Genomic DNA, 22,307 nt, shown 5'->3' on the forward strand with positions numbered 1-22,307 from the left:
GAGTACTAAAACCTTTTTTTTCGCTAAATCGATAGAGAAAGTTAAACTATTAATCTCTTATTAAGAAACCTACCTAAGTGGAATATACCTTAGTGGAATATACCTACGTGACTAATAATACGTAGAGGTATAATAGATACTATAGAGGGCTCTAAGTGGAATGTTATAACGTTCCACTAGAGCATCTAGGTTAGGGGCATTCGAGGCGATATGGAGATGGCTTATCGTCTCGACACCCAAATCAACCCAGTATAGGCCCCAATTATCCATGATCTCGAGGTTGTCCAACGAGTCCAACTGCCACGCAGAGATGGAGGGTATAGTAGTCCTGACAATCGACATGTTCTTCACATGCCACCAATCGTACCACCCGGTCTCGTTCGCGCCGATTTTCGGCAGGTCATGCCAGTCGATCGTGCCTACGATGGTGAGAGACCACAAGCGAAACCGCGAGAGCGCCGGGAAATCTCCTAGCACGAAGCCGCCTCCGATCTCGCCCAAGTCGTCGATAAAGAGCGAGGTTAGGACGCGATTCTTGTCGACGACGAGATCACCGGTAATTTTCTTGGGGACGTCGAACCTCAGGTCTCCTGATACATCGGTGGCGACGGCGACGGAGCCGGAGAAGGTAGTGCAGCTGGACAGTGCGGAAGCCTGCGCGGTGTTGGAGATGGTTGTGGTGCCGGAGACGCTGCATTGGGCTACATACGCCCGCTTCGCTGTTAGCCACGATGGCAGCTTGAGGTGGTGGTGTATGCGACTGACCTTGAACACGCACACTCTGCGAGAGTAATGCTACGACCGCCGCCAGGATTCTTGCTCGTGCTGGAGCCATACTCTGTCCTTCAAGCCTCGACTCGTCGGAATTTCCTGTCCTGTTGGACTTGGAAAGTTCCAGGTCAAGCCCGCTCGCTCGCTGATGAAGTAGTAAACTGTATAGATGGACTACTGAACTGGATCAGCTCCACGAGAAAAAAAGGCATGGTTGCGTCTTTTCTCTTAAGCCAACCAGGATACAGCAAGGCGGCTGGGATTGTTGGTCCCTCCATCATTCCTTCTCCATCCGATACATGTGTACCTGAGGCAGGGTAGCGTTTCATGTGTCGCCTTGCTTGCATGCAGCATACAGATGCTGTTGCAGCGTAGGCAGGTCACGCGCCAGGATTGTTGCCTGTGCGAGAGCCATTATTATTAGATAGACCTGGGTCCTCTTCTGCTTGGATCCAACACCCACAGATCAACTGCCAAGACGGATCAGGTTTGTGACAACGAGCGTGGTACTCTTCTCTTCTTCAGGCCTACCCCCCTCAGAATCCGTAGAGGCGTAGGCAGCACAGTTAGAAGGAACCGACTGGATCGTCGCATGCGTACATGTACCTGATACGCCTACACAGGCTGCCCGGCGGGTTGGTGCTATTCCTAGACTGTACCAGGCGGTTAATCAGCTGCTCGGCCGCGCTCACTGGTAGCATATCAGACATAATACCATGCCTACACCAGAGAGCACGGACTGGAATGGGAGAAAAATATGGGTACATGTACCTAAGGTATGTAGCAAAGCCACAGCTGGGCCGTGGTTCACGAATACTCTATTCTTCAAATGGTACCTGAGGTTGATCCATTTGATGTTGGTAGTTGCAGACGTTGTGGGTGGTTGTTGCCTTTGCGAACCGCCCGCTCTTCTCTCTGAGGTCGAGCTGCAGTCAAAAGTCGTGTTGAGCCACGAGTTCCGCTTCTAAGGCTACAACTTGTACCTCAAAGTTGGGCATGGGACAACTTTGCCCACGGGACAACTTTGGGCAGTGACCACGATAACAACTAGGCGAGGACGCGCCGCCTCCTTTGCTGGAGGACGTTCTCGATGCGCCGGACTACGCACCCACCAGTATCGGCCTCCAGCACTCCTCCGAAGCCTAGCGCCGCCGACCTACCCCCCTCCCCTCCGCTCTCCCCCAAGACCTCCTCCGCGCCGCCAGTACAGACTAGTCCCTCCCGCCGCCCTCGTCTCTCCGCCGTCGACCGCCTACTTCATACCATCCGCCTTCTCAAAGCTGGGCGGCTCGAGAGGGAAGAAGAGTACTTGCTCTTCCGCCTTAGCGAAGACGAATACTCCTCCCTCCACATTCGGCTTGAGCAGGACGACTCACTGTGGGCTTGGTACGAGGACAAAGTCCGCTGCGACTGGGATCCTCCCGCGGAGAAAGGGAAGAGGGGACGCTACACCCTCCGCATGCCCCCAACTGCGTTACACGAATGGCTCATCGCGGATGTTGAAGACGCTGTCACGGACGGGATCGAGCAGCTCGCCGACCGTGTGGAGAAGGAAGATGAGATTGTGGCGAAAGCATTGAGGCAGGTTCGAAAGGGGAGGAGCACGACGATGGAGTTGCAGCGGCCCGTGCTAGAGAACAGCAGTCAGGAAGAGAGCGCAGAGGAGGGGAAGAGCACGAGCAAGAGCAAGCCGCAAAGGAGTCCAGATGCTACCTTCATCAACCCGGAGGTGTCGCGCTGGCCATGCGTGGTCGTTGAAGTGGCGTACAGCCAGCGCACCAAGAACTTGTCCCACCTCGCAGAGGATTACGTCGTGGACAGTCAGCACGAGATCCGCTGTGTGCTTGGTCTGGATCTGGCGTATGACAGCAAGAAGAAAAAGCCAGATCGAGCGGAGAAGAAACAACAACCGACCGTCTCACTCTGGCGACCTGGATTCGACGAAGATGGAGCAGGCATCTGCCGTACCGACATCGACGCCGCACAGTTTCAAGACGCCACAAGCGGCGGCCTAACATTCCACGTCTCCGATTTTCTCCCACCTTCCACCCTGGAATGCCTTCCCGCTACGACAACTGTAGAAGAAGAACAAGCACGCAGCTTCACCATCACCTTCTCCGACCTTGCTGCCATGCTTTCCAAGGCCGAAGAGAAGATCCCGGCCATGCCTCACACCACTCCGTCTAACACGTCAGGGAAGGGGCAGAAGTTTCGAAAGCGCAAGCGCACGCCTGAAAAAGAGGCGAGTGATGAGAACGAGGAGGCTGCGGTGAGGAGGGCAGAGAAAGAGTTGAAAGAGGATGGAGAGTGGAGGGCGCGGGTAAGGAGGCGGGCGGATGTGGGCCAAGAAGCAGGGTTAGAGAGGAGGAGGAGCTTGAGGAGAAGGGTCAGTGGGAGGGCAGTGGCGGAAGGGAGCTAAAGAACTTGTAGAACGGTATTGGCTCTAGAACATGAGTCGAATGTTGCGGTGTGCAGTGTCGCTGGGTGTGTCGCTCGGAGACAGCTCGATGGAAGGGCGGTGGAGCTGGGCTAGAGATGTCGACCTTTCCTGCATCTTCAACACAAGGCCATCATCTACGCCTATCGAACCATCATACCGGCCGGCCTCGTCGCTACTTTCAGCTATCCCCTTTCCCGGTCGAAGAACAACAACACAGCCGGTCTCTAAGCTGCGAAAGCTTTCAGCCAGGCGCACGAAGTCACACCAGCTGGAAGCGTAGTTGAGAATCTAGCATGGCGCCAGACCGGAGACAGCAGACAGCCGAGGACATTCTTCCATCCCTCCCAGTCAATCCTGGAACGGCGATGGCAGGCTCTTCACTAGATGTGAAGCACTGCAGCCCTCGTCACTGCTCACAATCCCGGGACCGAGGTTCGAGGTCCGCCGTCATCTCTGGAAAGAAGCTCTTGCAAACTCACAACACCAAACGCAGATGGTTGCATGCACGTTGTCATATCAGTTGCCATCTTCAGAAGCACGTCCGCAAACGCAGCGGAGGATCGACAGCAAGCGTATGCCTAGCTGTGATAAGCTTCAAGGCTTGTGTGGGATTGGATCTTCTCACTTCCGGTGGCCGTTTGCATGTTTGACCCGCACAGCACCGACTTCGTTCCAGATAGTCGGCTGGTCGAGCAGGCCAGCGAAGAAGAAGGGCAGCAAAGTGTGTCACTGTCAAACTGCCTTGTAGGTACTGACTGGGAGAGCGGGTAGGTGGATGGAGCAAGCACAGCTACTCTATCTCCTTCCCCCCGAAGCAGCGCCTCGGTGAGACATGAGAGAGTTCATCTAGTCGCCATTCCATCGACAGGACTAATGTGTCCGGACGGTGGGTGTGTAAGGTATGGAGAGGTTGCGTTCGTAGGAGGAACATATCATAAAAGACATTCTGAATACTTTCACATCTTCTGTTCCTTCCTCCTTTCGCATCGTCAACATGCAGACTTTCCTCATCCTCTCCTTGGTCACGGCAGCGCTGTGCGCGCCTACTGCACATGAGAAAAGCATCAAAGTCCCCGTCACAAGAAAAGCGCTTCTGACCCGGGCCAACGGCGATATTGAGCCTGCTAAGTATCTCGGCGTCCTCCAGCGCACTCTGCAGAAATACGGCAAGGATGTGCAGCTGCCCAACGTCTGGGACATCTTGAAGAGGGCTACGTTCGTTCTCCCTCCCACTGATTATAGTTCGAGTAGAAGCTGATGTTCTGCGGTGCCAACGAGCCCCTCAAAGACAAGTCTCAGGATGGCCTGGACATCTTCTACTACGGCAACATCGTCGTCGGTGTCCAAGGTCCCCAAACCTTCACCTGCGACTTCGACACCGGCTCGGCCGACCTCTTCGTTCCTGGTCCCCAATGCGACGCCGCAGCCGGCTGCACGGGCACCACCAAGTATGACCAGCAAGGCGTCGACGAAGGCAACACCACCTCCGTGACCTACGGCTCTGGCATGGTTTCGGGGGAGAACTCCTTTGATAGCATCACGGTCGCTGGTTTGACTGCGAAGCGGCAGAACGTCATCTCCCTCACCAATGCGCAAGGATTCAGTACGTCTGCGTCGAGCAGTCTGATGGGGCTAGCCTTCTCCACGATTGCGAAGAGCGGACAGCCGACTTACTTCGAGAACCTCATAGAGCAGAGTGTCGTGAGCAAGAACGAGTTTGCGTTCTATCTTGGCCGCGCCGCGGACGGCACCGGCGATGCGTCTGAGCTCACGCAGGGTGGCCGGAATCCCGGCAAGTTCACCGGCGCTGTCACCAAAGTACCCGTCAAGACCAGAGTTTACTGGCGAGTACAACTGGACAAAGTGGTGGTGAACGGCAAGTCCGCTGTGCTCGGCGCACTTGGTCTAGATCCTACGAGAGGCGACGCAGCGATCGACACCGGCACCAGCCTCCTCGTCGCCCCGGCCGCTGCTCCGTTGAGCATCTACTCCCGCATCCCCGGATCCCTCCCCATCCAGCTGCTCGAAGGGGCCGGCGGACCCACCGTCTTCGCCTTCCCGTGCTCTGCGAAGCCGCACGTCGCTCTCACGTTCGCGTGGACGAATTTCGCCGTCAACCCGCAGGACTTCAATATTGGACGGCTGACGCCGGATTTCGGGGAGGTGGTGGGGAATAATACGTTGAGCGCGATTTTGAACAGGGAGAGTTATTGTTTGGTTGCGATTGCGGGAGAGGACTTGGATCCGGGGAGTTATCTTTATGTTGTGGTGAGTATCCGCATTTGTTTGATAGGGTTCGGGAGGGCAGGAGTGCTAATGTGAGGGGACAGGGCGATACGTTCTTGAAGAACTGGTATAGTGTTTACAGCTACGACTCCGCGGCGAGCGTGAGCTTCGCCAAAGCTGTGTAGGAGTGCGGATGGTGCTGCAGCGATGGTGATGGAAAAGGTGGATGGGAAACATGGGCTGCTGTGTTCGTTGGGAGGCTAGTTGCTACCTTCTCGCTTCAGTTGCGAGTGTATATCTCCTTGCCGAGGGTGGTAAACTCCATTTCTGTATGCGAGTGAGTCGAAGCGCGCGGGCGTGAGTTTGGAGCGGTGGTCTTGCACCTGTCAATGGCTTCGGGCCATGTCGGTCAGCTAGAACGGACATCAACTCTTCTGCTGCTCCCTGCAGGTCGCCGCTGAAAACCCTGCCAGTCGCTGATGGCGTTGATCTGTTTGCCATGCGCCGGTAAGCCCTGCTGGCTCTTAGCATGCCACTGGCTGTCGCGGGGATGGCTGAAGTCGCAATGAGTTCTAGGTATTCTTGGACTGCTGAACGTTGGTGCATGCGAACAACGTCGGATGTGAGCATCGTTGCATGTGGTAATCGTTGCATGTGCAGATTTCACTGATGCCTTCTAGACCTGGAAAGGACCGAATGGTGTCGCGGCTGTCATCAGGGGCAAGCTGCGGAGGAGGGATGGGTCTAGTCTCCATCCTTGTGGCCGGAGAGAGCAGCCTCCCAGTTGCGTGAGAGAAGCCAACCGCACGGCGGTATCATAACCGACGGGGTTGGCCACGCAGTAGTGCCGCAGCCTTGAAGCTCGGACTTGTGGTGCCTGCATACCTGAGGCGAGTGGACATTCTGAGCATTTGGTGTCGTGGCGGGAGAAAGCAGTGGAGCAGGATATCAGGCGTAAATGTGGTGGTCCTGAAGTAACCGGTCCAGGATTGCAGCCGAGCATTCGCGGAGATGATTTCCTTCCACCAGAGTACTCAGGCTGAGCCTTGTATTCGCCTGCTGCAGCCCATAGTCCGATGGCTGAGATGTTTGTGTCCACTGGCACGCCGCCGTGCGCTGGGATGGGTCGATCGAGACCGGCTCCTGCATGATCTCGAGACAGCAGTTTTTAGGCGAAGGTCAACTTCCCCTTCAGGGTCGCATTCTCGTCCGCAACCTCAAATAATGACGAAGTCCCTCTCCACCACCGCCGGCGCATACCTCTGCTCCCAAAACGCAGCAAACTGTGGCCCATGCACATACGCTCGACCTCTCAATTGCCAGCCATCAGCCGTCCAATGCAAGACAAGAAACGGACTGTGTGCACCACCCCTAGGGTACATGACAACAGTATCCCGCTCTTCTATTGTCATTGGGCCCACCCCTATTAATCCATCAGGCAGCGAAAAGGCTCTCGCCTTGGGGTACTCCAGAAACGCCGCTTGCAGTTGATCAAACAGCCACCCGCGTTTTGCAAACCACCGGGGCCGCACATCCTGTCCGAGTTCCTTGCAGGCATTCTGCCAGTTCTCGATTAGATCCGCATACCGGTCTGTAGCGGCATCCGGTGTGCCGACGTCAGCTGCAGCCCATCTTGCCGTCCACGCTGCTGTGTGGGCGTCTGCGAGCCCGGCTGTCCTGGTAAAGTTCAGCAGTGTTGAGAGCATGAAGGCTTCTCTTCGGCCACCGCTTCTGGTCGGGCCAGGGTAGCCGTTCGCCTTCCGCCAGTGGATCTCGTGGACAAGGGACACTTCACTATACCACAATGCTGAAACAGTGAGCTGGCGGTATGCTACATCAAGTGTTATGTTCGGCGAATCTGATCTTTCCAGCTCGTGGAGTAGTCTGGGTGTATCATCGTCAGGTGCATGTGGCGTTCCTATCAGGTAGCAACGCGGCAGTGAAGCGCTCATGAGGTACGCAAAGTCGACGGTCCAGGTCGGCAACAGGCTGTCCTGGGTGTTCTTTACGTCCGCTCCGGTAAAACCCAGGATCCTGCAATGTCCGTCGTGCCTGAGCGTGACAAACGTCGCCTTTGCGAAGACTCGTTCTGGCTTGAGGGCGTAGTCCGATCCAATTTCGTGTGCCAGTACTGGATCAATGAAGCTCAGCATGCTGTACACGAAGTCGCGAGGGTCAGTGGCTGCAAATGTCCGTCCTTGCAGTGCGCGAATAATGTGAGAGACTGTGTTGTTGGAGGGCACGGATGCAGATCTGCGAGTCACAGAAACGAAGGAGCAGAATCTTTCTAGGGCAGTGGCAAGATCGTAGGTTCCGGTGCCATAGGTGGAGCCAGTGCCATTATCGCGGACCGTTTTCTTCATCTTTTGACGGTAAGGCCCGAAGCATAGATAAAGCGCCTGAGCGTGAGCTGCCTCCTGGATAACCCACACTCGCGTGTGCCACACTGGTTTGGTTTTGAGGACGGCACTCAGCAGAGCCTTGCGAATCTCGCCGTCCTGCGTATCAGTCGCTAGCTCCCCAGTCGGCCAGTACCCTCGCGGGGCCTGTTGTCCGAAGAACAAAGAAGGACCGAGGTGAGCTGGATCAGGCTCACCAAGCCACACGTCGACACAACGTGCGTTCTGGTAGATGGAGGCCATGATTGCCACTTGCGCGCCTCGCTCGGCGATGTTGCTCTGATCGATGCCTGGAACGACTGAGTTTCCATAGTCTCCTGCTACCGCAAACCGATACTCACATATGGCATCAATCCAGATCGTGCGCACTTCGTCCTCACCCTTCAACCGCTGTAAGGCGTGAAACAGGTTGTTCGTGATGTTGACCACATATCTGTCATTGACTCCGATCCACCTCAACTCAGTGGAAGATCCCCAAGTGTAGCTTAGTGCATCATAGTCGGGCTCTGTATCAAGGTGCACCACCCTCATTGTTGCCTTCAGGGAAAGGCCGAATGCACCGGGCTCGAGATCCAGCAGCCGGATGCATGATGGTCCTGCAAGAGGTAGGTCATTGTATAGTCCGTTCTTACTACCGTAAGAAAGCTTGATCATTGTGTCGGAGGGAACTGTTGTACTTCATGTTTACCGTGATCTGCACGTACAGCCCTGGGTCATCGAGGCTTCTCGAGGCTCCCTGGCAGCTGGCCTTTCAATCACATTAGTGTAAGCGAGCGCAGAATATATAGCATGTGCTCCGACTTGTAGCAGTCGAATACCTATGCTGTCGTATCGCATACCAAGCACAGACAAGCCTGATAGACTGGCAAATAAGCAAAAGGTTGAATATAAAGTAGAAAGAGTCCCGTTTGGACTCGTTAAAGCCGATCGCGGGCGTCCTTCGGTCAAAGATCGGGCTAATACCAGTGGAAGTGCCAGCAGCTCTCCTGTTCCTTGCTTGTCTTGACAACATGAACTTTCCGACTTATCAGCAAGGCAGTCAATTCGGCCTGACCCCCGGTGCGGTACCGACATGCCTCCCGCCCGCGCGATTGCTGGTGGGCGGCGAATACTCGCACCCCCAGCGGTAAACGGACATGACGCACAAGACGGCCACTGTTGTCCTTTGCATCCCCCGACCTCTACAAGTACGGCCACTCTCTCAGCCAGTGTGAGAGAAGAGCATGGGAGACGAGATGCTATATTTGCACAAGTCCCAAGATTGGCTGGCTGGCTGGCTGGCAGGTCTGGGCGTCTTGTGCGGTCTGTTCAAGCGGCCGCAAGAAGCAGGCATGGATGTGAAGATGGCAGCTGGCAAGAGGGCGGTTCTGAACGACACATTGATCGTTGGCCGGTTACCAATGTATCCATACTGACACACTGGGCCTTGACTGGGTCGCACAGGCTCGTCTGTGGGAGACTACGATCTTCCGGACGAGGCATGTCGAGAAAGCTGTTTGAGCATCTCCACCGCTCCTACTGATGACCAGTCAATGCATCCATCGAATGCCGCAGAGCACAGACTTGGATACGTCCTGCCTGTTCTTCGGTTCTACGGCTAATTACACGCTCGCAGAAAGACGAGCACTTTCAACAAGAAAATCATCCCCACCGGCACATCTTTGTACCTGCAGACCGATCATCCAACTGCACAGAATGCGGCCACATTTATCCCGAGCAGTGATCTGGCGCTCTTCACCGCAGAAATGAGGCTGAAAAGGGTCTGGTGGTCTTCTCCGCAGCTCCGCACTTTAACGGTGAGCTGGGGATCGTGAGATTTTGCCTGAACACAACAAACCCCAATGCGTTCATCTCTTCGCCGTTTATCCGCACATGCATGGTTCAATGGCAGTCAGGTATTTGTACATTCATCCTGCTGTTCTCTTTCGTATTGCGTAGGTTGTTGAGAGTCTTTCCTCGCTATCATGCATTTCTCAATATTTACTGGCGTTTTGCTCAGCATCGCGTCTCATGTAACAGCCATTGGACAGAAGCAGATCATTTCATTCGAATCCACCGATGGCTGCCTCACTCTTGCCAACGGTGGCTCCTCTCCAACCGTCATCCTAGATGGCGCCGACTGGGAGGGCGTCATCAGAGCTGGCCGCGACCTCGCTGCCGACTTTGGCAGGGTCACGGGACAAAATGGCACCGTCATGCTGATGAACGGCACTGGAGTTGCCGCTACGAATATGAGCTCAGTGATCATTGTTGGCACAATTGGCAACTCCAGTCTGATTGATGGGATGGCGAAGTCGGGCAAGATTTCAACCGGAAAGACTGAAGGACAATGGGAGGCTTTCCAATCGCAAGTCGTATCAAACCCTATGCCCGGCATCAACAGAGCGCTGGTCATTGCTGGCGCAGACAAGCGCGGGTCCATCTACGGCATCTACGACGTCTCGGAGCAGATTGGCGTCTCGCCATGGTACTACTACGCAGATGTGCCAGCGAAGCAGCACTCCTCGATCTACGCTCTGGACACCCCCAAACACCAAACCTCACCATCGGTCAAGTACCGCGGCTTCTTCATAAACGACGAGCAGCCCGCCCTCACCAACTGGGTCAACGAGAACTTCGAAATGGGCGAGTACGGACCTGGCTTCAACCACAAGATGTACGCACCCATCTTCGAGCTGCTTCTCCGACTTCGAGCGAACTACATCTGGCCTGCGGAATGGAACAGTATGCTCGCAGTCGACGACCCGCGCACACCTCCGGAAGCCGACATGTACGGCATCGTGATGGGAACCAGCCACACCGAGCCGCTGATGCGCTGGACGAAGGAGCAGAGCTTGTTTTTGAACGGGACATGGGCGTGGGCTACGAATGAGAAGAACGTCACCGAGTTCATGCGCGAGGGCGCCGAGCGCTCCAGCCCCTACGAGAACATGTATACCATGGGCATGCGTGGGCTCGGAGATACCGCATCGCCTACCCTGGACGCTGATTCGCTGGAGGATATTATTGGTGTGCAGCAGGACATTCTGCGCGATACCTTCGATACTCAGGATATTTCGGATATCCCGCAGATGTGGTGCTTGTACAAGGAGGTTGGTGGGTACTTTGAGCAGGGCATGGACGTGCCGGAAGATATCACGCTACTCTGGGTAAGCATTGATGGTTCCAAATGTTCTCCGCGACACGATCGTACTACGTGTGGCGCTTCGAGATCTCTTGAACTCTTCCACTCTATCCAGACATCTGCTGACTGTTTTACCCTTGGGTGCTTTAGGCTGATGACAACTGGTGAGTACTACACAACAACCACCCGCTCCCTCGTTTCTACTGCTTACACATGCGCAGGGGCAATAACCAGCGGCTTCCGCTGGCCAACGAGACGGACCGTGCTGCAGGGGCGGGCGTGTACTACCACTTTGAGTAAGTAAATTTGGGTGGAACATGTCATGCTGCGTCTTGAAACTAATGACCTCTAGTTATGTTGGGGACCCACGGGATTACAAGTGGTGAGTCACACGTGGACAGAAACCCCTCCCTCATCTATACTCGAGGGTTTGAGAGAAGTCTTGTGGCCGATGAGCGAGAGCGTTTGCGTCCATCCGGACGTAACGTACTCGTCGATCAGCTATGAGTCTTGTGTTCAACGCTCGACCGCCTCGACCCTCGACCGTCTCGATTAGTCGCAGAACACTCTTATGAGGCCTTCCCGCTTTACTGTCTGAGACATTTGCTGACGGCTTCTCCTTGCAGGATCAACACTATCAATATCGCGAAGACTTATGAGCAGATGCATCTCTCGTACGAGCGTCAGGCGAGGACGATTTGGGTTGTCAATGTTGGTGACCTAAAGCCTCTTGTGAGTGCTCACGTGATCTTTCATAATTCGTGAGGTGCAGTGCCGACTGTTTTCTGCAGGAAGTCCCAATCAGCCACTTCTTCGACCTCGCCTACGACGAGCCATCCATGTCCTCTCCAGACAGCACGATGAAGTGGCTTCGCGCATGGGCTGCCCGTGAATTCGGCGAGAATGTCGCAGACGCCACCGCCTCAGTGATGAACACCTACGGAATGCTTGCCGCCCGCCGCAAGTACGAACTGCTGGATCCATTCGTCTACAGTAACACCAACTACAACGAGTCGGGCCGCGTGCTCGGGGAGTGGCAGTCTCTTGTCAACTCCGCGCAAGCTATTTACAACCAGCTCGACACCGCCACGCAGGCCGCTTTCTTCGAGCTGGTGCTGCATCCGTGCATGGCTGGCAACATTGTTCACCAGATCTACCTCAATGCGGGCATGCAGAACACGTATGCGTACGAGTGGCGGCAGTCTGCGAATACCTTGGCGCAGCAGGTGCTGGATTCTTTCAATGCGGATGCTGCGTTGACGAAGCGGTATCATTCGCTGCTTAATGGGAAATGGTGAGTGCATCGTGAGAAGGACTCCATCCCTCCTCACATCGTTCTGTTGGGCGCAGAACAATCTTGTGGAGCCTTTCTGACTCGTTCTTCGAAATACAGGAATCACATCCTCGATCAAACGCATCTTGGCTACAACTGGTGGTAAGTGAAGAGAGAAGTAGAACAACCAGAAGAAAGAGAATACTGACTCCCTTCCAGGCAACAACCAATGCGCAACGTGAGTCAGGCGGAAGTGGAGGCCCTCCGAAGGCCTTTTCGGCTACTTGGAGCTTTGAATTGCTTCCTCCATTGCCCGAAGTAACCATGAACAATGCTGACTTTCTCTGCAGGTCGCCCCGGCGTTGGAGTGGGTCCAGGCTTCTGAGGTCTCGCTTGGAGGTCCATTGGGTGTTACGGCAGAAGGCTCGAATGGGTCTGCGCCTGGAGACAGCATCTACAACGCCGGCTTGGGTAATTGGGTCCAGACCATGCCTCCAATCGACCCCTACGGCCCTTCGTCTCGCTACCTCGACGTCTACATGCGCGGCCCAGGGTCCACAGATTTCATGATCTCAGCGGACCAGCCATGGGTAACGGCATCCCCATCGTCAGGCACCCTCGGCGCCAACGGCAGCCTGGACATGCGTGTGCTCTTCTCCGTCGACTGGTCCTCGGCTCCCGCTGGCCAAACCACTGTCAACATCAACATTACCAACAGCGCTGAAGACTATGGCAGCGTCAGCATGCCCACTGCGGTGCTTCCCGTCAACAAGACCAGCGTCCCAGACTCCTTCTCCGGCTTCGTCGAGAGCGACGCCACCATCAGCATGGAAGCCGAGCACACCACCTCCAACACCTCCGCAGACGGCGTCTCATACGGCATCATCCCCGGCTACGGCCGTACGCTGTCTGGCGTCACACTCTTCCCCGTCACCGCCTCTTCGCAGAGCGCACCCAACGGCCCCAAGCTGACCTACGATTTCTACGCCTTCACCCACGCCCCGGACGCCAACGCCACCGTCATGATGGGCACGAGCCTGAACACCAACCCCGATCGTCCTGGCCGCTACGCCATCGCGCTCGACGACGAAGAGCCAAAGGAGGTCCAGCCGGTGCCGGACTTCACTCTTGGTGCGCTGCCGGAGATGTGGTATACGGGTGTTGCGAACGCGGTGTTCACGAATACGACGAGGATGAATATCAAGCCGGGGAAGCATAGCTTGAACTTGTGGGCACTGGAGCCGGGAGTGGTGTTCCAGAAGATCGTGGTTGATTTGGGAGGGGTGAGGGAGAGTTATTTGGGCCCGCCGGAGAGTATGATGGTGTAGTGTAGTAGTCGCTCGCTGTACATACCACACCATGCAGCGTCTGAGAAACGGAGTAAGGCTGCAATCCATATCAGTCCCCGTTTTCAAATGGAAGTGTGTAAGCCTCGCAAGCACAGCCGCGTGGAGACAAGCCCTGCTTAGCTAGCTGCGATCATCCGCGTTCACCATCTTTCGGTTTTTACTGCGAAGGATCGCGGTCAGATCTAGCTGAGAACGGCAATGTGAACGTGGTTTATCCAGATGCTGAATCATCGTGCTCATAACATGCCTCAAGCCGACAGGGTAGGATCTGAAGGATTCGGTCTCGCATTCATGCGGCTGTTGAAGGAGCTTCGCGGCCCCGGAAGTCCACGAGGTGCGGCTGTTATATGTTCACTAGCATCTGCACTGGGACGACTACGGAGGGACTGAGCACTCTTGCGTTTGCTTTATCGCCTCAAAGCTACCGAAGAATCAGTGGTCTTCTTCAGGCGGGCATTTCCACACTCAGCGGACACGAACATGGCACCCACAACCACCACTTTCACCATCATCATCATCGGTGGCGGCATCGCAGGCCTCGCCGCCGCCATTGCCCTCGCCCGCAAAGGCCACAAAGTCACCGTCTTCGAAGCCAACACCTCCCTCAGCGAGCTCGGAGCAGGAATCCAGATCCAACCCAATGCTACCCGTGTCCTGCACCACTGGGGCTTGCAAGATGAGTTCAGAAAATGGTCCAACGAGCCAGCCGTGATGAAGGTGTTGCAGTATGCTGATTCGACGGTCATTGGAGAGATTGCGCATAATCCGATGCAGATCTGGGAGTATGGGTATCCGCATTGGCAGTGCTATCGGCCGGATTTGCAGAGGTTGTTGTATGATGCTGCGGTCGCTGCGGGTGCGGATGTCCGGTTTGGGCAGAAGGTCGCGGATGTTGATGTGGACCAAGGCATCGTCGTGCTGGCGGATGGTAAGCGAGAAGAAGCTGATCTCGTCGTCGCTGCGGACGGCATTCTGTCCAAGTTCCGTCATCTTCTCCCGGGTAATAGCGATGCAAAGGCAGTGACATGCAATGAGTATTGCTTCCGTACTGTCGTACCCAAAGAGCGCATGGACTCCAATCCGGAGACGGCAGAGCTGATGAAGGGTGAAGACTCCATGGTCTGGGTGGGACCTGGTGTTGCCGTGCTGGGGTACACTGTTAGCGGGGGACGGTATTATAACACTCTGATCTCATGCCCGACACCATGCGAAGTGCCAGTTGGACGCTGGGGTGAGCCTGGAGATGTTGGAGAGGCGCGAGAGTTGGTGAAGGACTTTTGTCCTGCGGTGAGAAAGATCTGGTCGTCAGTCTTAGAAGTGTGATATTCCCAACGTTTGCTGATGGGCTCAGGTACGTGAACGAGACTGTGCTCTGGACATTGGGGGAGGTACCCAGGATCGCCTCGTACACAAGCACCACCGGCCGCTTCGTCCTCGTTGGCGACGGCGCACATGCAATCGTTCCGCACGCTGGGCAAGGCGGAGGCTCCGCCCTCGAGGACGCTGCTGCACTGGGCGAGTTCGTCTCGGCAGCCAGGGATGTGCGGGATCTCGCCAGCAAGATGCAGATGTTCCAGGACTTCCGGCAGCCACGGATGGAGTACATGCGGACAATGGCTCGTGGGAACCAAACGTTCATGTCGCTCGATGACGGCGATGAGCAGATGAAAAGAGACAAGATGTGGGGAAAGATGACTGCGAAGTGGAAAGCAGAGCTGGCAGAACTGGGAGAAGAAGGCTTCCGAGCACGACCTAGGCCGCGAGCGATACCAGGGAAGGATATCAGGTCTCCAGAGTCGAGACAATATATGATCGGTACCAAACTCATGAGCAAAACCCTGTCGTTCCTGGGACACTCGCTGATCCTTTCACTTTTCTGTTTGCAGGCTATGATGTCTTCGCAGAGGCGGCGAGGTTCCTTGATGCTCATGCTTAGCGTATGAATCTGTTGCTATCCTACCTTACAGACATCTCAGGCGCCATCGCCTGTACAAAGTCCGGCACTTCCTCCATCTTCGCACTCTCCCTGGCACTGAAAGCATCAAACAGTTTCTTCAACCGTGGATGGTCTTCCGTCAGATCAACCTTGTATACCGCTTCAGCAAATTGCATCGTAGACATGGCAATGCAATCAACAAGCATCGGGTGGTCGCCGGAACTCGCAAGCCACGGCCCCTTCGCATCAGCCATCTTCTCCAGACTGCTGAGCATATGATGCGTCCTCGCGAGCGCTTGCTTTGCAGCGCCTTCGCTCTGCTCCTCCATGGTCGAGAAGAGCTTTGATGCATTGTGGCAGTAGAAGCCGAAGAAGTCGGTCGCTTCGCAGATGACGCTCATGCAGTCCCGCACTTTGGCTCGCTCTTCGGGGGTTGAGCCTCGCATGTCTGGTGTTCCTGAGCCTGGGCCGTATTGGTCTTCGAGGTACTCGAGTAGTGCTGAAGGCGTCAGTCTTGGCGAATGAAGGAGGTGATGCTGGGTGTCTCTGAGGCATACCAACGCTCTGCACAATGTAAACCCCGTCCTCCGCTCCCTCACTGCTCGGTCGCTTGACTTCAAGTATAGGCATGGAACCCGCTGGCTTCCCAGGTGGCTGATCCATGCCTTGCGTCGTGATATTGACTGGAACAACATCGAGTTTGTCCAGGATCCCTTTCTCCTCGAGGTAGATGGTTACCCGGCGTGGATACAGGCCTGAGAGACGTTAGCATTCTGTCCTCTACACAGCCGAGAAAGCAGCGTCGGCGGCCGTGTCTGTTACTCACCCCACGGGAGGACCCAAAGTCTCTGTTTTTCAGGCATGTTGTTTGTGTATAGGGAAGAGATGCTAATTGATGTGAAGCCATGGTGTGGTTCTTTCTTGTGTTTATATTTGCACCAGCACATGTTCGCCACATCCACCCGTGGACCGCTGTGCTCGGAAACTTGGCTTCGGCGACATATGTTCGGAAGGATTCCGAGTCGCCGAATGCACACACATAAACCTGCGACGACTTAAGTGGTTGATCCAGTTGCTTGAGCGCAGGATACAACTTGTTCTAGACGTGGAGAGGAGAAGAAGCAGTGGAGAAACGCTTCCGGCCACGAACGACCTTGCCGGCTGATGCCGAGCGCGCGGATTCATTGAGATGCTGGAAACAATCCTTGCAGCCTGTCTACCACTACTTAACCTCTGGAATTCAATCATACTTGCTCCCCACTCCCACCGCATACCGACCCGCATACTCATCATACCCTTCGCCATCATCACCATCACCCTCCTGCTTCAAATCCCTCCTCTCCTCCGCACCCTGCTCTCGCCTCAGAAGCTGCTCGATCGACCATACCACTCGCTCAGCACCTAGTCTCGTATCTTCCAGATTACCCGCGGACAGGCCTAGCTGCACGTCTGCCATCTTGCCGGTGAAAAGAGGCACACCATTAGTCCGCTGCAAATTTACTGTCAGAGCTGGTAGACGTCCGTGGAAATCGATAGGGTACTTGTTTCGTCTGTCTGATACCATGCTGCATTGTCCAACGTCTAGCTAGGAGCTGGGATCGAACTCCGGGAGAGCAAGTAAAGGTGGCTGCGAGCCTATGATCCGATGTTTGGTATCGCGGCAGTACGACTGTGTCTTGACGGTTATGTGCGTATGAACCACAAGTCTCTTTCGTTTGATGTGGCCTTCGAGGATCTTCTGGTATCGGCTAGTCGTGCTTCCGCCGTCGCGGGCTTGCTTAATGATGTCGAGATTTTCTGCACATCATCAGCCGCCATCGTATAGACACCACCGCATGTTGAAAGGATTGACTGACCTTCAAAGCTGTCCGCCGACCGAGAAGCAGCTCGGGCCGTGCTCTTGAACTTGCTCATCCAGATCAGATCGACGTCGAAGGGCTTGAGCTGCCATCCTCGTCGCATGAGAAGGTGGACTTTGCTGACGCCTCGCCGGATCAGGACGTCCGCCAGCTGCACGCTGGTGAGCCCTCCGCCGATGATGAGGACGTTGGAATGCTCCCAAGCCTCGGTCTTGTGGTTGAGTCTTGCATCGGGTAGGGCATGCTCGTTGATCTGCATGGCATGAGTCGCGCCCTCCACATGCTGCTGCTGGGAGAACGGCGATGGGATGACTGACTGTCCGGGACCCGTAGCCAGTATCACAAAGCGGGCATGATATCTCCGAGAAGATGTTTGCACTCGAACAGCTTCTGCTGGCTGTCGATGCTAAGGTAGTCAATGGTTTGGACAGTCTCTTGGGAAATGGGCTGCCTGTTGAGATGGTAGCGCTCCTTGGAAGCTTCGCAGAAGTCGTGAAAACATCGAGCGGATGGTGCGAAGTAGTCCTCCCTGTCTCGCTCGTTGATCTCGACAATGGCACTCGTGCTGATGAAAGTCAGTCATTCTTCGGCCGGACTGTAATCTTTGGACTTACCCAGCATTTCTTGCACGGCGCCGGCTTTTGCGCTGGTGTTTGCTGTTCTCCTTGCCGACACGCCCGACAATTTCTTGTAGCTCTTCGGCTCTTCCATGTCTGTGTACAAATGCGAGAAGAGCGTCTCTGTCTGTCCGAAGGGTCAGGGTGAAGGAACATGGGACCTGCAGGAATGAGATCAGCTATCTCCAAGACATTTGAAAGGCACGAACGTACTCCGTAAATGCTCAACCTCAAGCGCGGCAAACGGCGTCTTCCACTTCACTATCCACTGATCTGCGCTGGAGTCGAAAACGAGAACAGAAGGCGGTTCGTGCGCAAGTCCGCCACTTCCAGATCTGATCTTACCGGTCCACTTGTAACTGGCCGACGCTCGTTGGGCATGTCGCTGGATCCACGAGTATCGCCGTTGCTCCTCGTCCGTGAAGAGGGCGGATGGATGTTTCTCCTTCAGCCGCGCTGCGGTGGCGAGTCCGCATGGTCGTGCGCCGATGATGAGGATGTCGTATATCTCAATTTGCTCCATATCTTCCGGCTCGGGCTGGGCCAAGGTGGTGCGGCCTGTGATCTGCCTGAATTTGGTTGAAGGATGGCATGGTGCAGAGAGTATCATCGCCATGCGTGGCTTTCTCTTGAGTCATGCAATGCGTCTGACACTCCGAGGCTCGAACAGTAAAACAGCGTCTGTTGAATGTGCTCTTGTCATTTAGCTACCTACAGAACCATATACACGAGGCTACTTCTTCCCCAAGCTCTCCATAAACCTCCTCCTCACATCCCTCGCAATCTCAACATTGCTCTCCGCCCTCTCCTTCGACGCCTTCGCCCGGCGCTCCAACCACTGATTCCGATCCTCCACAAACTCCTTGAACCGCTTCTCCCTCGCTTCGATGTTCGACTTCTGCTGCTCCGTCAGCTCCCGCGATGCAGACGGCTCCGGCGGCGGCTCGATCTTCGGTCGGTTCGGCAGGCGCTGCGCCACAGGCAGGATGTCGAGCTTCGGGCCGGGCATCGTCTGATACCAGTACGCCGTGGTCGACCAGTCGTCTCGCAGATGGTTGGCGTGTCCATGCTCAAGCTTGACTTTGATCTTGCTATTAAACCGCACCGGGTCCGCGAGGTGCCACCGGTAGCTGACCTGGTAACCCGGGACGTCCTCCTCGTGGATAATGGTGCCGCAGAAGGGGTAGGCGTTCTTCTGCATGCCCCAGCCCTGGTTGAAGTAGTCCTCGCCGCCGGTGCCGTGGATGCTGGGCGGCCAGGTGTCGTCGTCGACGAAGATGAGGTCGTCGCCTTCGCCCCACCAGGTGCCTTGGAAGTGCAGCACGGAGTGGTTGCAGCCGATGAAGTTGCCGGCGCCGGTGGTTTCGAGGATGGTGTAGCCGTCGCCGGTGAGGTTGGGGACTTGGGTCTCGAGGGAGTTGGTCTGCATGTTGTTCGGGGCCCAGCCGGAGGTGGGGTTCTCTCTTCGCCAGTGGGCGTGGAAGTAGAGCAGTTGGTCGGTGTCGTGCGGGTTTGGGAGGAGGTCGTAGTCGATGTAGAAGTATTGGAAGTAGGCGTGTTCGCCTTGGTTCTCAATCTCGATGCGGGCCCGGCTGTTGAAGGGCATGGGCAGGTAGCAGTTGAGTGCCGTCGCTCCGCCGAATTTCTTTTCCTCGCTGGGCTTGACCGAAACAGTGAACGGCATGGATTGGAAGTTCGCCGCCATGGAGTGACCGACACAGAAAAAGTCTCCAATCGGAGCGACGACGCTGGGAGTCTCGGAGTCGTCCCAGTACATCTTGATGACAATCTTGCGGTAGTAGTCTGCTTCTCGTCAGTCCGGCGACAAGACATGGCAGAAATCACGACTCACCTGGATCATTGTCTTCATAATTCAACCCCAGCGCATTGTGGATCTCCATCATGGCCACGCCAGACTTGGAGTATGGGATCAAGCCCGGGCCCAAGATGCGGCGGCAGGTCTGCACGAACCAGAGATGGGTAATGGTGCCAGGTCCTTCGATGTCGGCCAGTGTGGCCGTCTCGCCGGGGAGGACGACAAAGGCATCCTCGTTCAGTCCGGTCTGGTCCCAGCTGGAGATGCGAGCGGAGCGGGCGACTTTGCGTTGTGAGGCTGCCGAGAGCAGGCTGCCTGCTGAGGTGGAGGTGGCCATGTTGTGTTTGCGAGCGTGAAGTGCGTTTGAGCAGCAGCCATGGTACTTGTAGCCATCTTGCTGTCGTGGATCATCTGTCAAGCTTTCCCGATGTTCGGGCAAGAACAGAGACTGGTCGTCGAAGAGAGTGGGGAGGGTGGGGAGGTGGAAGTAAAGGACGGGAAGGACGGTCTCGCGGACCAAGACTTCCACTCCACTTCCTTGGCGGAAGCGCCTCTACTTCCACTCGCGGACGACGACCCTCACTCCCCGACGACACTCTCTCCTCTGCTCTTCTTCTCCGCCCAGGATGAGCCACGCGGACGAGACAGCAGCAGCGCGCCGCCAACGCAAAGCGCGCACTCGAGCCACGGCGGCCTGCTCGACCTGCCGCGGCCGGCGCACTCGCTGCGACAACCAGCGGCCGTCGTGCGGGTTCTGTCGCAACAATGGCCTCGATTGCCACTATGACCAGACGCCGCAGCAGCCTCCGTCTCGGTGTGTACTTCTCGGCACGACCAACGTGAATGAAACCCTGACTAATGGACTTGTAGGGTGGAGGTCGAACTGGCCGCCATCAAACAGCGCCTCGACGACATCACCACTCGCCTCCCGCCGCCGGCAACAATCCACCACGCCCCGCCCTCGCAAGACTTCACGCCCAACAGCGGTCACCATGCTGGCCATCACGTGCCCATCACCGAGGAGGAGAAATCTCCCTTCCAGCTCCTCGGCATCGAACGGACGATGACCAGTCTGGGCCTCGAGCCAGGCTTTGCGGAGGCACTGCTCCAGCTGGAGAGAAGTCCTCCCGTCCATGCCTCTGCTCAGACTTCCAGGATGAGGATCATGCAGCAGCAGACAGTACTGGATGCCCTGGCTGCCTTCTCGGCGCACATCCATCCCTTCTACTCCGTCTTCCGCCCAGGCTTCTCTCAGCGCCATCTCCAGGTCATGTCCGGCCCTTTGAGCCCATCCTGCGAGTCGTTTCTGAGTCTAGTGGTGACAGCGGTAGGTGTCGCGGCATCCCAGGACTTCGCCTTCGGTTCGGCAACCAGCGACGCTTCGGCCGTCAATTTCGTCGATGCCGCCATGTCGTCCTTGCCAGACGTGGTGGTCGACAGTGGCCTCATTAGCGTGCAATGTCTACTTCTGCTGAGTATCTACTACTGTTGCACGCTTCAACCCTGTCGTGCGTACGATTACGTGGTGATTGCTTCCCTCAAGGTACAGAACTTGATGAAGAGCCAAGCTTCCCAAGACGACGAGCTCGCAGAGCAGGTACGGAGGGCATTCTGGGCGCTGCTGTTGTTGGAGTGCGAGTTGCGGGCGCAATTTGACCGCGTCGGAAGTCGAATCCAGTACCAAGACGACGATGTCGCGCTGCCGGACGGGCGACGTCCGTGGCATTTGGAGACGGAAGTGGGCTCACCACAGGAGTCCATCTCGCCGACCATGAGCATGCATTCGATGGCCAGCAATGAACTGGACACAACGCAGTCATACTTCCTGGCCGAGATCGCAATGAGACGGATGCTCAATAGATGCAACACTGCCATCCGCCGAACATCCGACGGCCACATCGTCTACGCTCCCGCCATCGCCGTGGAGCTAGAACTGCAACTCGACAACTGGTACACCTGCCTCCCGCCTGCCATCCGCTTCGACTACCACCAAGACCTCGACTTCGACCTGCTCACCTCGCCCAGCCTCTACCCACGCACCGACAACCTGGGCAACTTCCTCCGTGTCCAGTACTACTGCTGCAAGATCTCCATCTACTGGCCCGCCGCGTACCAATGCATCCAAGACGGTATCGTCACCCTCGAGCTCCTGCAGCACTGCGAGCGCTTCTTCAACGCCTACATCCAGCTCATGCCGTCCATTCTCATGGCGGTGCGGGAGTGCATGGTGCATCGCTGGACGTTGTATGCCAGCATATTCATGACTTCGATGGCGGTGCTTAAGGCGGCTTCGACGGTCGGGATCAGGCAGGGCTGCGCCATCGACTGGTCTCGTCTGGTGCATTGTTTGCAGTCTACGCAGAGAGTTGACCAAAGAATTGCGAAGGGCAGTGGATCGCTTTCACTGCTGAGCGAGACTCTGTCAGAGCGCTTGCGGGACTTTTTGGAGACCCATGCAGAAGGCGTCGATGGATATGTTTGAGTATGCTACCTCAAG

The 22,307-nt window shown here is 56.0% G+C and overlaps 12 protein-coding genes across 12 annotated transcripts; 5 read left to right on the top strand and 7 right to left on the bottom strand.

Moving 5' to 3' along the window:
* Positions 1-111: 111 nt before the first annotated feature.
* On the bottom strand, positions 112-835 carry ecm33_1 (cell wall protein Ecm33; the record flags this gene model as incomplete). Its single annotated transcript, XM_064799177.1, has 2 exons — positions 112-701; positions 766-835. 2 exons carry the CDS (start codon positions 833-835, stop codon positions 112-114), a joined length of 660 nt encoding a protein of 219 aa, XP_064661932.1.
* Positions 836-1,861: 1,026 nt separating this feature from the next.
* LTR77_001919 (uncharacterized protein) lies at positions 1,862-3,190 on the top strand (the record flags this gene model as incomplete). Its single annotated transcript, XM_064799178.1, has 1 exon — positions 1,862-3,190. One exon carries the CDS (start codon positions 1,862-1,864, stop codon positions 3,188-3,190), a length of 1,329 nt encoding a protein of 442 aa, XP_064661933.1.
* Positions 3,191-4,205: 1,015 nt separating this feature from the next.
* On the top strand, positions 4,206-5,622 carry LTR77_001920 (uncharacterized protein; the record flags this gene model as incomplete). Its single annotated transcript, XM_064799179.1, has 3 exons — positions 4,206-4,400; positions 4,463-5,479; positions 5,542-5,622. 3 exons carry the CDS (start codon positions 4,206-4,208, stop codon positions 5,620-5,622), a joined length of 1,293 nt encoding a protein of 430 aa, XP_064661934.1.
* Positions 5,623-6,654: 1,032 nt separating this feature from the next.
* On the bottom strand, positions 6,655-8,490 carry LTR77_001921 (uncharacterized protein; the record flags this gene model as incomplete). The annotated part of the gene is made up of 2 exons (XM_064799180.1): positions 6,655-8,432; positions 8,469-8,490. 2 exons carry the CDS (start codon positions 8,488-8,490, stop codon positions 6,655-6,657), a joined length of 1,800 nt encoding a protein of 599 aa, XP_064661935.1.
* A 1,310-nt stretch (positions 8,491-9,800) lies between these two features.
* On the top strand, positions 9,801-13,561 carry LTR77_001922 (uncharacterized protein; the record flags this gene model as incomplete). The annotated part of the gene is made up of 9 exons (XM_064799181.1): positions 9,801-10,985; positions 11,111-11,124; positions 11,182-11,256; positions 11,313-11,342; positions 11,587-11,692; positions 11,752-12,254; positions 12,354-12,395; positions 12,453-12,471; positions 12,584-13,561. The coding sequence occupies 9 exons, from the start codon at positions 9,801-9,803 to the stop codon at positions 13,559-13,561; spliced, it is 2,952 nt and encodes a 983-aa protein (XP_064661936.1).
* Positions 13,562-14,062: 501 nt separating this feature from the next.
* LTR77_001923 (uncharacterized protein) lies at positions 14,063-15,525 on the top strand (the record flags this gene model as incomplete). Its single annotated transcript, XM_064799182.1, has 2 exons — positions 14,063-14,886; positions 14,934-15,525. 2 exons carry the CDS (start codon positions 14,063-14,065, stop codon positions 15,523-15,525), a joined length of 1,416 nt encoding a protein of 471 aa, XP_064661937.1.
* A 13-nt stretch (positions 15,526-15,538) lies between these two features.
* On the bottom strand, positions 15,539-16,381 carry LTR77_001924 (uncharacterized protein; the record flags this gene model as incomplete). The annotated part of the gene is made up of 3 exons (XM_064799183.1): positions 15,539-16,017; positions 16,076-16,273; positions 16,345-16,381. The coding sequence occupies 3 exons, from the start codon at positions 16,379-16,381 to the stop codon at positions 15,539-15,541; spliced, it is 714 nt and encodes a 237-aa protein (XP_064661938.1).
* A 377-nt stretch (positions 16,382-16,758) lies between these two features.
* On the bottom strand, positions 16,759-16,974 carry LTR77_001925 (uncharacterized protein; the record flags this gene model as incomplete). The annotated part of the gene is made up of 1 exon (XM_064799184.1): positions 16,759-16,974. One exon carries the CDS (start codon positions 16,972-16,974, stop codon positions 16,759-16,761), a length of 216 nt encoding a protein of 71 aa, XP_064661939.1.
* A 129-nt stretch (positions 16,975-17,103) lies between these two features.
* LTR77_001926 (uncharacterized protein) lies at positions 17,104-17,636 on the bottom strand (the record flags this gene model as incomplete). Its single annotated transcript, XM_064799185.1, has 2 exons — positions 17,104-17,315; positions 17,375-17,636. The coding sequence occupies 2 exons, from the start codon at positions 17,634-17,636 to the stop codon at positions 17,104-17,106; spliced, it is 474 nt and encodes a 157-aa protein (XP_064661940.1).
* An 80-nt stretch (positions 17,637-17,716) lies between these two features.
* LTR77_001927 (uncharacterized protein) lies at positions 17,717-18,610 on the bottom strand (the record flags this gene model as incomplete). Its single annotated transcript, XM_064799186.1, has 3 exons — positions 17,717-17,942; positions 17,992-18,121; positions 18,208-18,610. 3 exons carry the CDS (start codon positions 18,608-18,610, stop codon positions 17,717-17,719), a joined length of 759 nt encoding a protein of 252 aa, XP_064661941.1.
* A 117-nt stretch (positions 18,611-18,727) lies between these two features.
* On the bottom strand, positions 18,728-20,147 carry LTR77_001928 (uncharacterized protein; the record flags this gene model as incomplete). Its single annotated transcript, XM_064799187.1, has 2 exons — positions 18,728-19,797; positions 19,847-20,147. 2 exons carry the CDS (start codon positions 20,145-20,147, stop codon positions 18,728-18,730), a joined length of 1,371 nt encoding a protein of 456 aa, XP_064661942.1.
* Positions 20,148-20,436: 289 nt separating this feature from the next.
* Positions 20,437-22,292, top strand: LTR77_001929 (uncharacterized protein; the record flags this gene model as incomplete). The annotated part of the gene is made up of 2 exons (XM_064799188.1): positions 20,437-20,624; positions 20,681-22,292. The coding sequence occupies 2 exons, from the start codon at positions 20,437-20,439 to the stop codon at positions 22,290-22,292; spliced, it is 1,800 nt and encodes a 599-aa protein (XP_064661943.1).
* Between the last annotated feature and the right edge of the window lie 15 nt (positions 22,293-22,307).

This window comes from Saxophila tyrrhenica (assembly GCF_035928015.1).
Source record: "Saxophila tyrrhenica strain CCFEE 5935 chromosome Unknown scaffold_3, whole genome shotgun sequence".
Classification (NCBI taxonomy): domain Eukaryota; kingdom Fungi; phylum Ascomycota; class Dothideomycetes; order Mycosphaerellales; family Extremaceae; genus Saxophila; species Saxophila tyrrhenica.